The 17,782-nt window shown below is 32.9% G+C and overlaps 2 protein-coding genes and 1 non-coding gene across 3 annotated transcripts; 2 read left to right on the forward strand and 1 right to left on the reverse strand.

The window, feature by feature from the left end:
• Nucleotides 1-346: 346 nt before the first annotated feature.
• LOC25502208 (F-box protein SKIP8) lies at nt 347-3,490 on the forward strand. Its single transcript, XM_013591767.3, has 3 exons — nt 347-964; nt 1,888-2,084; nt 3,118-3,490. Exons 1-3 carry the CDS (start codon nt 560-562, stop codon nt 3,368-3,370), a joined length of 855 nt encoding a protein of 284 aa, XP_013447221.2. The 5' UTR covers nt 347-559; the 3' UTR covers nt 3,371-3,490.
• Nucleotides 3,491-4,041: 551 nt separating this feature from the next.
• LOC25502209 (uncharacterized) lies at nt 4,042-5,880 on the forward strand. The gene is made up of 3 exons (XM_013591768.3): nt 4,042-4,307; nt 4,377-4,613; nt 5,537-5,880. Exons 1-3 carry the CDS (start codon nt 4,114-4,116, stop codon nt 5,571-5,573), a joined length of 468 nt encoding a protein of 155 aa, XP_013447222.1. The 5' UTR covers nt 4,042-4,113; the 3' UTR covers nt 5,574-5,880.
• Nucleotides 5,881-5,951: 71 nt separating this feature from the next.
• Nucleotides 5,952-7,633, reverse strand: LOC25502210 (uncharacterized). Its single transcript, XR_005643516.1, has 3 exons — nt 7,517-7,633; nt 6,845-6,937; nt 5,952-6,366 (listed from the first exon to the last, which is right to left on the reverse strand). It is a non-coding gene; the product is annotated as an uncharacterized protein (transcript).
• Between the last annotated feature and the right edge of the window lie 10,149 nt (nt 7,634-17,782).

The raw sequence follows: 17,782 nt of genomic DNA on the forward strand, positions 1-17,782 counted from the left end.
CAACGGAGCTCACATACTCTAATCCGGTATTTACACTTGCTATATATTACGTTTTTTTTTTTTTTTGAGGGAACTTGCTATGTATACTGGTTATATAAAAAAGACGATCATTAAGGTGTTTGTATATTTTCCTTAAAAAAAAAAAAAACAAAAAAGGTGTTCGAATATTTACGTTGCATTTTAGTTCAAAAAAAAAATTATTTACGTTGTATTTTTATTTTTTTGAAGGATATTTACGTTGCATTTAATAATTATAGAAAGATGCATAATTTTTATAGGACAAAAAATAAAATTCAATAGGGATGAAAAATTAGTTTAATCCAAAAAATGACTAGTATTTGAGGAAGAAGGAAGGCATAATGGAGCAGAGCAGTTGTGGGCGTTGTCGGGTTTGAGTGACGAGTAAAGCGAACGACTATTATCTCTCTCTTTCTCTCACTCTCCTATTTCACTTTCAATTTCAATTCAACCTTTTTCTTTCTTCAAATTTAGGGTTTCCAATTCAAATTCAAATTAGGGTTTTCATGTTCTACGAATTCCAAGTTTTAATGTCTTATAAATGGATATTTTCTCTAACTTCTCCCAACCCTTCCTTCTCGCCGTTACTGTAACCGCCCTCTGTTTCTTCATCGCTCTCTTCTCTTTCTTTCGAACATTCTCCCTCAGTAGAAGATTCACCCCGTCAACAAAGCACTGCAACTGCGCCTCTTCCGATTCCAATTCCGACGCTGTTGTACCCTACTTGAACGGTGGTTTTTCTCAAATGACGGAGATCAGTCCTCCGCCGGTTGTGTTGGCTGATCGTCGCACGGGTTCTTCGATGATGGAGGAACTTGTTCCGGAGATTACTACGCACGCGCTTAGTTACTTGGATTATCCCAGTTTGTGTCGTCTTTCTATGACCAATTCTTTGATGCGTAAGGCTGCTAATGATGATAATGCCTGGAAAGCCCTCTATCACAAGGTGAATAATTCATTTCTCATCAAAGCTACCATTGTTTTCAATTCCTTGGTTTAGAAAATAGAAAATAATAGACGACATTGAAATTATCGTATTTGCTTTTGGTTTGAACTATTGCCGTTATAAAACCCCAGGGGTTGGCCAAGTGCTAACAATTCATGTGTTGGACCTGTCGGGGTTTGCTCAGGCTTCAATTGGGCCTCTGCTAGTGGACGGTGAGATAAAATTATTCCCACCATTGTTCTTAACAATTTCCCATTTGCCAATTACTATTTTTAACGAAGAAATAAGTCTAGAAAAACTTTCTATGGATGGGTGAAGTGCCTCTCAAGTGTGAGTGGTTAAGTCCCACATAGCTTATGGATGGATAAAATGTTGAATAGGTAAGAATGGTGAACCATATACATAATGCATTAAGGTTTTGGGTGGAGATGTGGTGTCTCCCTCTCTTTTAACATTGCCCTGTTGTTTATCCCGCGGACCTCCGGACTCCCCTGTTATGTGGTATCAAAGCCCTGGTTCGACATGATTGGGGAGTGGGAGTGGATTCATGGTGTTTGGGTATAGGAGGTGTAAACTCACACTGTCTTGTTCCATGTTCAAACTACCATTGATCTTAAAACAGCAGTTTAGGTTTAAAAGAAGTGGATGTGTTTGACGTTGCTTGTTGTTCCTTTCCTTAGATAATGGTGTAAATAGCTTAAAATGTCAGCATAAGTTATGTTTCTTATCGTCCTTGGCCTACTAGTTACACTCTAGAATAAAGGCTTAAAGCAAATTGACATGAACCTAAACATCCTATACTTTGTCCTGTCTTACTGTGTATTTGGGTGGTTACTTAGGTTTAATTTTTTATACGAGTTTTTCGATTCTCAATTTTCCCTGTGTATCTTCTATAGTGATGTTTTTTGAAATTCTGTTTTTAGGACTTCACATTGGAACAAGATAGTGTTAGACCAAGCAATGGGTGGAAGGCTTACTATGCTGCCACAAGAGCAATTGTGATTGTTAATACAGAATTCTTCAATATTTTAAGAGATAAGTCCATTTCGGCAATGAGTCGTTTTTGGCTTAACGCAGATTATGTGAAGTGCGTCCATGCCTCAGGAGAACTTTTCTCAGGGTATGGCTTTTTGTTTCATGAGTAATTGGTCTCTTTCTCTATTATAAAATTATCTTCATATTTTTGGATGTGGCTCATGCATGATATACACTGATACTTGAAAGGGATGGAATGATTGTTAGGTCCCACTTCCCAGCAATATTATATTGGCAGAAGTTTTTGGATGGTCACTAGTTTTTTATTTACGGATAGTCAAAATCTGGATTGGTCTGGTTATTAAATTTAAATCAGAAAGAAGAGGATGTTCTAATGTTATGCCTGTGCAAGTTTTCATTCTTCACCAAAGATAATATTTAAAGATTTGGAAGGGATCTTACACCCTTTGTTTTCTAAGTAGTTGTCGGTTTAGAACAATTAAAATTTTCACTTTTGATTGTTGTTTTGTGTTTTCAAGAGTCAAGACACAATTAATTTGCTTTTTCCAATTTACTCCCAAAATAATATTCGGTACAGTACTCCATACTCAATATACTGCATCATGTGTTTATACTTTATACCAATGGTTAATAGGATAATTTTATAAAATTGTTATGCTCATTCATTCATCTATTGTTTTTTTGGTTGTGTGGAAAAACCTGAAACGACAATCCTTTAGAAAAGGGGGGAATGATTTGTTGCCCAGTAGACATGCACCTGACCTCCTCCCCTCTTTCTTTTCCTTACTCTATTTTGTTTAGGCAGTGTATTTCATAGTGCACGTGTCATCTCATCAAGAGTATTAGCAATTTGAGCAGTTCAAAATTCTTTATTAGTGTTTTTCTAGCTTGAATGTTTTGGCTGAACTAGTGAACTCTCAAGTACTAGTTTCAGGTCAATAAAACTGGGTTTTGGTTACTTAGGGACTTGATACTCAAGAGAGATACAGGCAATTTGAACATGATTGAATGTATATTTTCATTGTAAATAATTTTGAATTTATAGAGAGTTCTGGCAAGTTTGTGAAATTATATAGACATTCTTTTTACTTCATTTGAATTTATGCCATTCTGGCGTGGACAAATACTGTTCAGTAACACTATAATCCATGTTACAGGTATAATGGAGTAATGCAGAGCTGGCAACTCGTATTCAACTGGGATCAAGGATTGAACTTTCAGGTTCGGGATGTACGTGCTCGGGTTTTGACAGACATGGCTTGGGTTACCATGAAAACATATGTTGACATGGATACAGGGCCGTTCAATGTGACCAATGTCTTCGAGTTCCATAATGGACGGTGGTACATGGTTCATCATCACAGTTCCGTGATGAATGGGGATGTGGAGCAACAAATTGTGCATGGATGATAATAAGAGATGATATATTATGTCTGATACTGGTGTTAGAAACGTGGTTTTTTTAGCAGAAGCTCTGCTTGAAATTTTTCGTAATTGGAATATCTTATTTATTTTGAAGTTTCGAATCTCTTTTATTTTCATACTGTATATAATACAGGAAATTCTAATTTGGCCAGAAAAGTTATAACTAGAGTAAGTGGATAAAAGTAATCTACAAAAGATGGATGGAAAAGATTACCCGTGGCATAAGTCTTAATTTAAAGCGAGACTTGTGAAAAACCAAGGCTGCGCAGTTGCGGGAGCAAATGCAAAAGCATTCTCCAATTTTGTTGCGCGCATTCTAGTTCCAGTAGCAGTGTGGATTTTTTTACCGAGTCAAATTTTAAAACTTTGTGCTAACAAATGATGATTTTGTTGATGGTCTGAGAAGTACTGTTTTTTACACACAAGCCTCCGTCCAACAGTGCAGACAATCTTATTGTCAGATTGCTCGAAAATCATGATTGAAAAAATATGTTGGTGAGAATGATAATTTAGGTGTAGATTTTTTAGCAAATAAATTTTGGTGTTGTTCTACAAATAAATAATACACGGGCACCCTGCCCGAGTAAAAAGGAGTTAATAGAAATAAATCTAATATACTATTAATAAAGCGAGAGATATACGTAAATATTTTTATCGGTGTTGAACTTTGGGATATAAGTTGAAGTAAAAGTGTGGCTCACATTACTCGTACCCTAGAGAGAGAGAGAATGACAACAGCTTTCTTCACAGTTCCAACACCTCAACATTATCATCACGTTCAATTGTACAAACCAAAAAAATCATGGTCAACTACTAAGATACTTGTTCCTCCAACACTATGCTCTCCAACTTCACTCATTTCTTCTGCACCAGATGATGAACTTGCTGTTTCTGATCAATCAGTATTCTCCACCAAACAGAGGTACCATCCATTAAAACTCTTTAGAGACAACATCTTAATTTTGAGTAGTTGCTGAACATGTTTTAACAGTGGTTGTAAAGCATGTGGAAACGAAGAAATTGAGAAAGGATGCAATGGTGAAGGAAGGATGCAGGGTGGTATTGCAACAGTTCCTGGCTTTGGCTGGTGGCCTATAAAGGCATACAGGCCATGTCCTGGATTTGTGGCTTCTGGTGGTAAGTACAGACGACAGGGACAAAGCATGGACGAGGTTGTCTCCGGTAGTGGCAAAATTAAAACATCAACTGCAACTGACTCCAAGTCAAGGTACTATTGTCTCTTTCTCCTGTTTATGGGCTATCCAATTTACTATTTATAGATAAATCTTTGTCTTACAACTTAAGGGTCTAGTTGGTCCAAACGAGAAGGATTTTAATAGGCACATATTTATTTTGTTTATGCTGATAGAAGGGGAGACAACATAGCCCTATTATTTTATTTTATTTTGGTTCGCAAGGGGAGTAGATTGATTTTAACTAGCAAATTTACATTTAACATTCTTGTAGCTTGTTTCAAAGTCTTTCTCAGGTACCTCTACGTTCAATTAAAGGGCTATCCTCCATCTGAAAAGTTATTTTAACTTGGAAATTTCTATGAGTCTTCTGACAAGATTTTATTAATAGATGCTATTCTTACTTTCTACAAATTACCTTAACTCTTGATCTTATCTTTTTTGTATGACCAATCATTTAACACAGACAACATGCTTAGTTGTGAAGGCCCTTATCTTACAGACTTGTAGGCCTTTTATTATATAATTCCATAGGCATAAAGCACTATGAATTAGTGGAATGTATTTGAATTTCAAGCAATTGAAGAGTGTGTTTTGTAAATAGGGTGTTAGAGAGTGTGTTGTCGGCACTCCTCAAGCACTATTGGTCTTTATAATTGTGCAGTAGACTTTCCTTTCTAGCTTAAGAAACACCTTTCTATCTTAAATAACACCTAAAGTGTGCCAATATTTCTTCTACAGAACTAGATGATGGCCAATTTATTTCTTGATTACTTTGTATGATAACTCTAAGATATCTAAATTGTGTGAATTGTTATATAGTATGATGGCCAATTTTTCTCCTCCAAACCAATGCTAGCTCACATCTTGATGAAAAAATCTATGTTCTATTTATCATGATTTGCTACCCTCTTTAGCTTCTAATCAGTAAAATATATCATGGTGCCAACTTTTGCAGTAGCAAAAAGGATGGTTCGAAGAAATTGAAGAGCTAAGTGTTTTCAAGGAATATACCAGCCACTGCTTCATTGAGGTGACATAAAACCCAGGGTTAAGGAAGAGGGGCAAAAACAAAATATGTTGTAAGGATTCTGGACACGTATACGTCTTATCAATGCATTCATAAAATAGGGCAATGCAATGTAATCATCTTGTTGAAGTAAATCTCAACAGTTTTTTTTTTTTTTCATTGATCACCAGTTCCTTGCCGTTAACTTCCAACATTTATGATACAAGAATTGTGTTAAAAGACATATTTGTGTTACTATGCGTACATGAATAATATTATATTTTATACCTAAACTCTTATATACTAATAAACACTGAAAAAATTAGTAACCAATTACAGTCTGTCTAATTCTTCTGTTTTTTAACTCAAATAATACATGCCAGAGGAAGTCAACTAGCTTGGATATCAATAACATTATTCTACTCAACAAATCTTGCATTTTCAAAGCAAAAACCTAGGGATAAAGAAAGACGTATATACATATGTAGCATAATGAGATAGAGACATGTAATGTGATCAACACTAAATAATGGTGAATTTTTGCTCATTTCTGAAGAAGCCTCTTAGAATAACCTGTTCATAGTCACAGCACCAAGTCAGAATTAGTAAGTTTTCCTCTGTTTGGTAAAACTTTTTCTCAAACCAAACACCAAACATGTCAAGTTACCATTATAGAGCTTTTAGGTCGGCGAATTTCTTGAAGTTCGAGTTCACTGAATATGTCTGTAGTATTATATTTCTCCAGTAAAGCATCCTGATTGGTGAGAAAACACAGATCCCTAGTAAAAAGCAAAGGTTGAACTTCTTAGTGTATCAGAAGAGCATATTCAATGTTATTTTATTTGGATCAGTTTCTAAATATGATCGGTTTAGAAAAGCAAAAGTTGATCAACGGAATAAACCAATCTTTGTAATTATAAACCCCTGCTTATGCATCAATGAACATGTGATAAAAGTTTTATAGAACTTTTTTTTCCACCCCACGTTTCTAACAAAAAGAACTACTTCCAGACGGGAAAAAACTATGTTTTTGTTGTCCGAAAGTATATTTCTGAAGAGAGAGAAAAACAGTATATCATCTTTTTTTGGAAATATACTTTCAAAGTGCCTTTGGGGTGAGAAACGAAGCTCCCTAAATTTTAACTGATGTTGAAGTCGTTAGGCCACATTGATCTGACACTAAATGTTAACCAGAGTCCATAAACTTGAAGTGTTGCATTCTCTTTAGGAACTCAACATTTACATAACTTGTAATACCTTGGCAACACAAGTGTCTCTGCACCACTGTGCAATGCCATCAGGTGTTTCCAGAAGTTCCTCCATTTTGTGGCGCTTAACTTGAACTTTCACCTGAAAAAATGCAGAACATATAGAGTTTGTTTATTTTAGGTTATTTTATGAAAAATTACTATAAATTTGTAAAAAGCATCTATCGGCCAAAACTCAGTTTGTTTCTGATTGAGTTGTGGTTCATAATATTAATGGTTATCACAAAACCACAAACTAAATTCAAGAAATAAGTTGAAGAAACTAAAATAAAATCAGACAAATATCATCTCAACCATTGATGTTTCAAATTTGTCATATTAACAAGAGCTCCTACTGTTTTCATTTGATGAGTACAATATATTCATGAGTTTGAATAAATTAAAAATCACAAAATAAAGGTAGGCAAATAAGCTTTTGTTTCCTCTGTAGTGTTGTAGCTCATGCCAATACAATCTCGGTCGTTAGATGGATTAGTCCAATGGTCGAGATTGAGTTGGACCAGCAGCAGGGTTGTGGATAATCCAGATGGCGATAATTTCTTTGCATAGAGAATCTAAGCGTAACAACGGTACTAGGAAAATAGTTAATTTTAAAGGAAAACAGAAACAACTTTATTTATTTTCTCCATTTCCACTTGGGTCAGGATTTTCACTGCCTTACCGTATAAGGAATGCCTTTAAGTATTCTCAACATTGGTGAAGGCTCACTCTTTGAAACTATAAACGTGCAATCGTAAATGACTGGAATGAATGTCCGTGTATGTGTTACAGCTTTGACAAAACCCTGCAGAAAGATTATCAGTCGTGAAAGATAATTATGAGCTAAAACAAAATCAGAATGTGTAATATGTAGTTTGAAACCTATGGTTCCAAATATTAACATCAATTATTTAAGTAATAATCATATCACTGCTTGCTCCTATAAGCCTGAAGTTCCAAAAGAGAAACGGCAATGACTTTTTAGTTTTAATTTTTTTTTTCTGCATGATGGAGCATTCTTGAAATAGATTACATTATATCCGTGAAAAAATAAACTACTCTTCATATGTGCTAAGAATCAATTTTGTTCACCTTTATACGAGGAACCAAAACATTTTTCGGTACAGGCATCCCTCTTGAAATAGCGAGTTACTTCAACAAAAAGAGCCAACTAAAAAGGCACTGGATTGCGCGCTAGCTGCTTAAAACCTGACTGCCAACAAAGATAAAGAGATATAAATAAATTTCTGATAAGGAACATTCTATTCTATTGAATACATATGTAAACTAGGATGATTTATTTGGATTTACCTTCAGTGTTAGTTCATCCTTAGCCCAATTTCTTTCCAGAAATAAAAAATCAGCAAACCACATTGACCAACCTAGAACCTGCACAGATCAGTTAATTTCAAAGATGTAATTGCATTAATTAAATTAGAACATGAAATAATTTACCTGAGCTAAGACCCATCCAATAAGCCAATCAATATCACACTTGAGGTTGCATATCAGAAGTGCATTTTTCTTTACCTAAATCTCTCTTAAATAAAAATGGAAAGTTGTGAGAGTGAGATCATGTAGCAAAAAAAAGATATATAAGAACTTCAACTTAATAACAACCAAGTGACCGTCACCTTAATTACCAGCTAATTCAAAAGCTTCTGAATCTGCCTGCGTATAGTTCAATCTGCAACACTAAGATCATTCAATTAGTTAAGACTGTAGTATGCAACCGAGTGCACCATAAAGCCATTTGCATTAGTGTTGTTAATTATGTATCACGAAAAATAGCGGTTTGTTCAAATCACATTACGCAACAGCTGCTATAACAGTTATTTTATAATATTTTGTACTAAATAGCATGTTGCAAAAGAATAACAATTTATTGAAATTTTGCTATGTAACAACTAACAAAGATATAGCCGATATTTAACAACACTGATTTGTAGAGTATCTAAGTACTTTTTTCCCTATAAATTACTCATGCAGCTATATCTTAATCTTTTAACGATTTTGTTCTTTATTTTTTAGGTCATCTTTATCTTTTTGGTTCGTTTGATATGAATTTTCATCAAATTTAAAATTCATATGAAAACACGAGTGACCAACCATAGAGTTGAACACTAAGAGCTAGTATTGAAATAAAACTGTATATTTGAATTTTGAAAGTTCATATGCAAATTGATTAAAAAGATGATATTGACATTAAAAAAAGATAAAAAAACAAAATCATTATCTGAAATTAAGTCAAGGGCTAATGAGAGTAATTTTGTCTAAAAACAAATACTCCCTCCAGTCCTATTTATAAGAAACGTTTGACTTTTTTGATTCATTGCATAAATGATGTATTTGGTATATATTCTAGACAAGATACATTAATTACTCAATGAATCTAAAAAGTCAATTTTTTTTTTTATAAATAAGACCGGAGGAAGTAAGATAATGAAACACACCTTGATGCCTGCCTAGTGCCTACCAATCAACTAGCCATATGAGCTCCAACCATAATATTTCTGTCAGCACTTTGTTTAATATTTTGTAATAATATACCTTGATATTGGACGAAAAATGACATAGATGACAACCTGCAAATTACTATAATTATATTAATTATGGAAAATTCTATATAGTATTAGGTGAGTTAAATAATTATATTAATTATCGAATCTGGTATTCACCGGATACGTCATTTGAAGGAACTCCATGTCACTGGAGTCCAAACAACTTGATTAAATTGCTCTACTCTTTGAGCACGACCATTTCTCATCCTAAACAACTCAACATTCTAGTTGTCTTGAACTCTAGAAGGTAGTAAAATGAGTTCATTATCTTGGTCATCACATCACCATGACCATCATTATTATTGTTGGCGGGACAGCGAGTTCAAGTAGAGCTAACAACCTCACAGACTTCCAACCGAATTGCAAGAGAAGACGACCTCATTGTAGAACATGAACATTATCTCTCGTCATTAAGATTCATCTTGCACAGATAAAATACTAACAATTTTGATAAAAAGAAAGCAAAATTACACAATTAGTCCCTTAACTTAATTTTAGATAATATTTTCATCCTTTATCTTTTTTTTGTACGATATAGTCCTTTATGTTATAAAATAACAACATAGTTATCCTTTTTATGAAAAAAAAAATCAAAAATTCAAAAAAAAAAAATCATCAAACTCATAGACAAACGCAAACCTTCATCATACTAGCCTAGAAAATCAAATTTCATTGAAAAAATCTCATACAAAAATGATAAAATAGTGTCATTTTATAACATAAAGGACTAAATCGTTACAAAAAAAAAAAGATAAATGACGAAAGTGTTACCTAAAATTAAATTAAGAAATTAATTGTGTAATTTTGCCTAAAAAGAACGGTAAGTTGTACGTGGTATAGTGTGTATAACTTGCCCTTTTTTTTTTTTTTTTTTTTGAGGGAAACTCTTTTTTTTATTATCATGTTATTGGTACGGAGTTTCTACTTTAAGAGGATCAAGTCTCTTCTTACCACTTAGATCAATACATTGTTGGTTAATCAATTCAAACTCTGACACTAATAAAAAAAAAAATATCTCTATCTCTATCTCTATGTGCATGTATTCTAACCTACACTTTGCTGACGTGTCATTCTAACAAAACTCTCAATTTTTGTGACTTTATTTTTAGATCGACACTTGCTCTGATGCATGTTTCTTTAATTTACATGCCAGTTTTTCATTTTCATTACCCATATAAGTTACGAAACAACTCTCCATTAATTTCACTTTATGCATGTTTTATGATTAATACACCATGAGTCTATTTAAACAAAAAAAATCCATCGGTTTCATTTTCTCGTTGAGATTATCTGTTACATTTCTTAGTTATTTTAGGGGACAAATGTATTTGTTAAAGCAATTTCAATTTCTTTTCGTATACTTATGATATTGATTGATGATATTTTATACCTATATATATTCCTCTCAAAAAAAAAAAATACAACACTATATAGGCCATTTTATTAGACTTTTGATATTGATACTGATGCTAACCACACTACTCACATGTTTCTTTCTGTCCCTTCCATTTTCTTTAGTTTGCATTTTCATATTTCTCTCTTTCATTTTCTATAATGAAATTCCTTCTTTCTCTTTTGTCATATAGTATATACGGGTTTTGGAGACAGGAGAATTTTGTTGAAAGAACAACTCTTATTTACAAAGGTGGTTGTGGTTACATTGAAATTTGTGTGTTTTCATCGTTATTTACTCTTAACATTCTACCACGGAATGTTAATTTATCTCCCATTTCTTTTTCTTTCAAATCATTGTTTTTGATGGGTACGTAATATGTTACTTCTATCACTTTCTGTAATAAAACTTTCATTATTATTATGTTCTTTATTTTTCATCCATTTTTTTCAATAAAAAATTTAGGTGAGTTGAGCATTTTCTTGATCTACTAATAATGAACTTAAAAAATTGATTGTGCATGCACCTAAGAATTATTCAAACAATCTCTAATACTTACAAGATGAATATTACACATGTCCTTTAATATTTTTGCAAATGTAACCTACACTTCCCCTAATATTCTAGCAAATGTAACTTATTCACATAAAAAAAAAAATAGTGTTTGATATTTTAGCTTAATTTTTCCGTTTTACTACAATGTTTTATAACCACAACTTAACACACACATATTTTCATCTCTTTTCTTCATTTGACAGTTTCATTCACACTGATCTGAGATTATATCTAGCATATTCAAGTAGTACAGCAATGTCAACAAGATAAGTGGTATAATTTCTACATTTTTTACTAACATATTCTTTGTAGTAAACTTACATAATTTAAATTTCTTCATGTTAGAAGCAAAACAATGATTGCTTCTTCAGTTTATTCTCTTATATGGATATGATTTTATTTCTTAATTCTTATTACACGCATATTGAAGTTAAGTTTGCAAGAAGACAAGATATATCACTTCTATCTATATCTATAATCATGTATATATTTAGTAATCTAGGTTTTAATTAGTTCCGCTTAAACCATTTTTTTTTAAGGAAGTTCCGCTTAAACCATGAATTGTATACTCTATGAATACGGCATTTTTATAATATAATTTTTTTATTTTTTTATTTAACACAAATAGAATGTCTCATCTGAGTTAAGAAAAATTAGGATGAGACTGGATTGTCCCATCTGTAATTATCCGATCAATTCTAATCTATATTCTCCGTGATAGCATAAGTATATTTTTATTACTTTATATGTTCCTCAAATATTATCTTCATTCAAATTAACATTATTTTTTATTTTTTCTTTTCGTATATATTTGAATTTGTATATTTGTTAAAATTAGAATACTATGTTGACTTTTAAACTTGAGTTAACCTTATGCTTAGATTGTGCCTATGTGGCACTCTAAAAAACCTCTTCATACATACATGTATTTTAAGGTGCAATTTTCTTATGTGTCATCTCACCAAAACTCCTCCGTTCAAACTAATCTTTAATGCTAATGTCACGTGAATTTCTCTCATTTTCTTTTCATCACTCTTTCATAACTCTTTAATTATAAAATAGCTGATTTAATTGTCTCAACTATGAAGGGTTTTGTGCGCTAATTTTGGTTTTCTCTAAAATATCATTTGCTTTTCATAAAGTTCATAAAATGGAAGAGTTTTGGTATTTAGTGTGACATAAATAATTTTAGGCTTATTCAATCACCCGGTCCCTTAACTTAATTAATTGTCTCAATTTGATTCTCTAACTATAATTTGTATCAATTTGGCCCCCTATGTTTTGCTTCGCTACTAGTTTTAGTCCTTTCTGGTAGTTTCTCTACAAAAAAACGTTAACTTATGTATCAATTTGGTCCCCTATGTTTTGCTCCGTTCTTAGTTTTAGTCTTTTCTGTTCATGTTTTTTTTTAGAGAAACTAACAGAAATGACTAAAATTAGTGACAGAGCAAAACTTAGAGGACCAAATTGGTACAAATTATAGTTAGGGGATCAAATTGAGATAATCAATTAAGTTAAGGGACCGGGTGATTGAATAAGCCATAATTTTATATATGTAACTGCCAAAATTCTTGAAAACAACGCATATGTAACTGCTAATTGGCATATATGTAACTGCGAATTGTGATTTGTGACTCCTTCCCCTGCCAATTCTTTCTTTTCCTTCAACTACCATTTAGCATATCATTTAGTTGGTTATTATGTACTTTTTGCATGTTGAGTCGAGTCTGTGCAATTTGAACGTAGCAAGATCTGAAAGGTATGGACTGATTTTTTGTTTAGCTTGATATGTACACGAAGTAGTGTCTATTAATGGAACTAGAAGAGATTCAATGAGATGAAATTTTGATTACTTTGTAAGATAGAAGAAACATGAAGAATGCCTATTTTCATCTCACAGCTAGCTGCTGTAATTTTGTTCAATTGAATCGGTGTTGTTAAATAGGGGATATAGAGGTGGCACTTCAGTGACTGTGTTGGGTGACTTTAACGTATTTTAGAAGAAAGAGAGTGATGTTTGAATGATTAAAATAAATTATTTTGATGAGAAATAATTATTGGTTAGGAGGGAGAGAGAGATGAACTCAAGTGTTCCCCGGGATATAGCAGCGGGATAGCGTAGCAGAATTTGAACAAGTCATTATTGTTCTTGATAAACTATTTAGTATAGGCTTAATTACATAAATGGTCCCTTAAATAATTATGAGATTTCAATTTGGTCCCCTTAATAATTTTCGTTCCATTTCGGTCCTTTAAATTACCTCCGTCCATCATTTAAATCCATTCTGTTAACTTTTGTGAAAAACTGTTAACATTCATCTTCCATTTCATCACCTTCATCGTAAAATCCAGAAAATTCATCATATTCATCACCAAACCCATAAAAATTCATCATCTTCATCATCAAATCCATCATAAAATCCAGAAAAATAAAAGAAACTCTAAAATTAAATGTAAATTAGTATTCATCATCATCCAAAATTAAAACAAATTTAAACCCATCAATCTTCAAACAACAATAACAAATGAAATTAAATTAAAATTCTGCAAAATTCTTCAAACATTATGAAAATGATGATAAACACAATGAATTTATGAAAAACTGCAGCAACAACAACAGAGGCCAGGAAGTGCTTAAGGCAAGGAATTACAAATAGAGGCTAAAATGGCAATAGCAGCTAAAGAAAACACAGGCTGCTAGCCAAACAAAACATCATCCAAACAGCCCACAATTAAACACCCACACCATTCGAAACCTGCTACTGCCAACAACAAACCCCTCAGCAAAAGCCCCCAAACAACATTAAAATCTTAGTATAACACACAAAAATAGCACACCTAAACTTTAATTCCTGATGAACGCAAGAATTGAAGGAAAAAAATGGGGAAAATTTGTAGATTTTTTTATAAAAAAAAATAAAAATTAATTTGAAATCAAAATAAGTTTATGACTCAATGATAAAGGTTCAATAACAAGGATCTTTACTCCATTTTTTCAAACAACGTTTCCAAGAACAACCTTAAAATTCATCTTCATCTCCAAATCTCTTCAATTCGTAGATCCCATCAAACAACCACTCACTGCCATATTCTTTAACTTTTTACAGATTCTTCTAATTGTTGATTGTGATTGGTGGAATTTCTACGATTGCAAATCCTTGAGGTTAGGGTTTGAAAATTTGGGGAAAAGTTTTAAAGGTTAGAATTTCTATGATTGTGATTGTAATTGGTTGAATGTCTATGATTGTAAATAGTTAATTTGGGGGGAATTTCACTTTCTGGAATCAAGGAGAGGTGTGGGGTTGTTGTGGTGAGAAGAGAGACAAGGGAGAAAAGATAAGTGAAAGGGTTTGGGAAAAGGGGATGGCGTCTGTTGTTATTATGATGCTGGGAAAAGAGTTAAATATTTTTTTTGTAAGGAAGAGTTATTTGTTGTTTTTATTTATGAGCTTAAACTTTGTTAATTTGGGTTTAATTTAAGTTTTTCTTTTCTTTTCTGGATTTGATATTCAAGGTGATGAAGATGATAAATTTTTTGGGTTTGGTGATGAATGCGATGAATTTTCTGGATTTTACGATGAAGGTGATGAAATAGAAGATGAATGTTAACAGTTTTTCACAAAAGTTAACAGAATGGATTTAAATGATAGAGGGAGGTAACTTAAAGGACCAAAATGGGACGAAAATTAATAAAGGAACCAAATTGAAATCTCATAATTATTTAAAGGACCATTTATGTAATTAAGCCTTTAATATAAAATGTTGTCAAATAGCGGATATAGTGGGATATAATACTTTTGTGTTTTGGAATTTGAACAAACCGCTATTTTCAGTGTTTGCGTTTGACCGACAACATTGACTTGAACATATTAAGGAAAGTGAAATTTGTGTTTTCGTGTTAAAACTCGAGTAAACTTAGGTGGATGGATGGTGTGTATATAAAATTTAGGGTTAATTAAGTTTTTAGTCCCTATAAATATTCAGAATTTCATTTAGTCCTTACAAAATAAAATCACACTTTTTAGTCCTTATAAAATTTTTCATATGCATTTTTAGTCCCTATAAAAATTTTCCATCAGCATTTTTAGTCCCTAAAATGCTTAAGGAAAATGTTACAGGGACTAAAAAGTGTAATTTTATTTTGTAGGGACTAAAAACAAAACTGTGAATATTTATAGGGAATAAAAACTTAATTAACCCTAAAATGTATCACTTTAAATATACTCGATCACGACGACGTATGTTGGTTTACATGACAAGGTAATATGCACTACAAGAGGGGGGGCGTGAATAGCGATTTAAAAATTAACCAAATAAAGAGTTCTATCCATCACAAAGAGGGCAATGATAGGAATCAAGAATACAAACACTTAATTACAAGACCAAAACAAACAATCGAGAAACCAACAAATATTATAAGCTATGGGAATACACTCCCTAAAAAAAAAAAAACTAAGGGAATACATATCGGACAAAGATAAAGATAAAAGTTAAGTTTGGAAGAGATGAAGAACAGAGGGTGTGTACACTTTTTTAAGTTTGATATTGTATTTGGCATTCGTCAAAATACAAGACCAAGAAAAAAATTGACGTAATTTTTAAAACACATTCGATCACAAAACTATATGTAATTATAACACCTGTGCATTACACGGGTTATATACCTAGTATTTATTAATTCAGATCTCAAATTTTAATGATGACGTTCTCAGCTTTTCATACTCCACCTAATCCCAATTTTGCCATGTCAAAAAATATGTTGAGATGTCACCCTCAAAAATCATAAATTTCATTCTCCTTTCTATTTTTTTATGACGGTGCCTCTCGTGCATGATGTACACACTACTCCATGGCATATCCATCCGTTTCGTTGCCTTCTTAATTGGGAGTCTATGCTCATTATGTATGGAATTGAATGAACATTATGAAAATTTCCTTGGTTACATAATACCTTCCGTTACATAATATCCGTCTGTTTCTTTCCTTTCTTAATTCTGCCACCCTCCATGCCTAACATTACATTTACCTTAGTCTAATTAATCGATTCATCTATTATGCAAGAGTTAGTTGCTCCTTCAAAATTATGTACTCTACCCAATTTTCCCAATCCACCACCTCTCCAAAAGCAATGGTAAAAACCTTTTTCCCTACTCCCACTGAACTATTCATATGAATATGAAAACAAAGATGCGGTCCCAGCAGATGGAAGATGATTGGGTCCCTTTCCAGCACATGTTTGGAGTTTGACTACTATGTAGCACGAACACCAGATACAACATATACACCGACACGACACAGATGATAATTTGAGATAATTTAGTGTGCTCACATGTGACAGTGTCATGTCTGTGTTGGATATTCACATGTGTGAACTCTGAGACACGCCTTCAATCAACTCTTAAAGCGGTTCATTGTTAGGGGTAAGCGTCTAACTGTGTCCTCTATCTTTGCTTACCTTATGCATTTTTTGTCAAATTAAAGGAGCATATTACTATACGTTTTCTTAAGGATTTGATACTGACAATGGAGATTTGAATGAAACAACAAATATAAGACTATTACTTTTCCCACCCTATGTCTTTCCTCGCGCGCCCTTTTTTTTTTCAATTTTACCCCTCGTCCGGATTTCGTTTTCCGGATTGCATTGTTAGAATTTTGCATATGTTTCTGGATTTGAAAATCTGGAATAATGTTTTACCAGAAGTTTTGCAATTTTAATCTTCAAAATTCGTAAAATGAAATGCAAATAAAATAAAAAACAGAAATAAAAAGACATAAACATAAAAACAACTCATTTTTTTAATAGAAAAATGATATTTATACAACCATTCTGCAACAACTTTTGGACAACTTTCTCTCTCATAGTCACATTATGTTTTTATTCCCTCTCTTCCTTTCTCTCTCTCTATTATTTTTAACCAATAGAAATAGAGGAAAATAAAGTTGTCTTGAAAGTTGTCAACAATGGTTGTTCATATTCATTGTTCTTTTTAATATATGAACAATACATTACAATAATTTTCAAGCTTTTTAAGCTTATTACATAAGATCTTAAATATATTTTTATTCTCCTATGAGCTTAACCACTGGTATGTGATGGGACATACCAGTCGTTTGCCTATTGGAGAAAACCCGGAGGAGGAGGGAAGAGGAGGGCGGGAAGAAGAAAACAATGCCCCTGAGGGAGATGGGGGGTGCTCAAACTTACGCCCAGACAGGCCAAGCTAAGAACCACACTGATCCATATGACCCTCAGATGAACCGTGCTCCGTTGCAGCGCGGTTCCATCCTCATTGACCGTTCATACAAACCCTGAAAGTTTTCAACGATGCACTTATCTATGAAAGGCCAACGGTGGAAAACCATGGTTGTAGAAGGAAGAAGATGATGGGGTGGGAGAGGATGGTGTGAGAAATGGTGGGGTTTGGAAGGCTATTTA

The sequence above is a fragment of the Medicago truncatula genome, chromosome 8, assembly GCF_003473485.1.
Source record: "Medicago truncatula cultivar Jemalong A17 chromosome 8, MtrunA17r5.0-ANR, whole genome shotgun sequence".
Lineage (NCBI taxonomy): Eukaryota > Viridiplantae > Streptophyta > Magnoliopsida > Fabales > Fabaceae > Medicago > Medicago truncatula.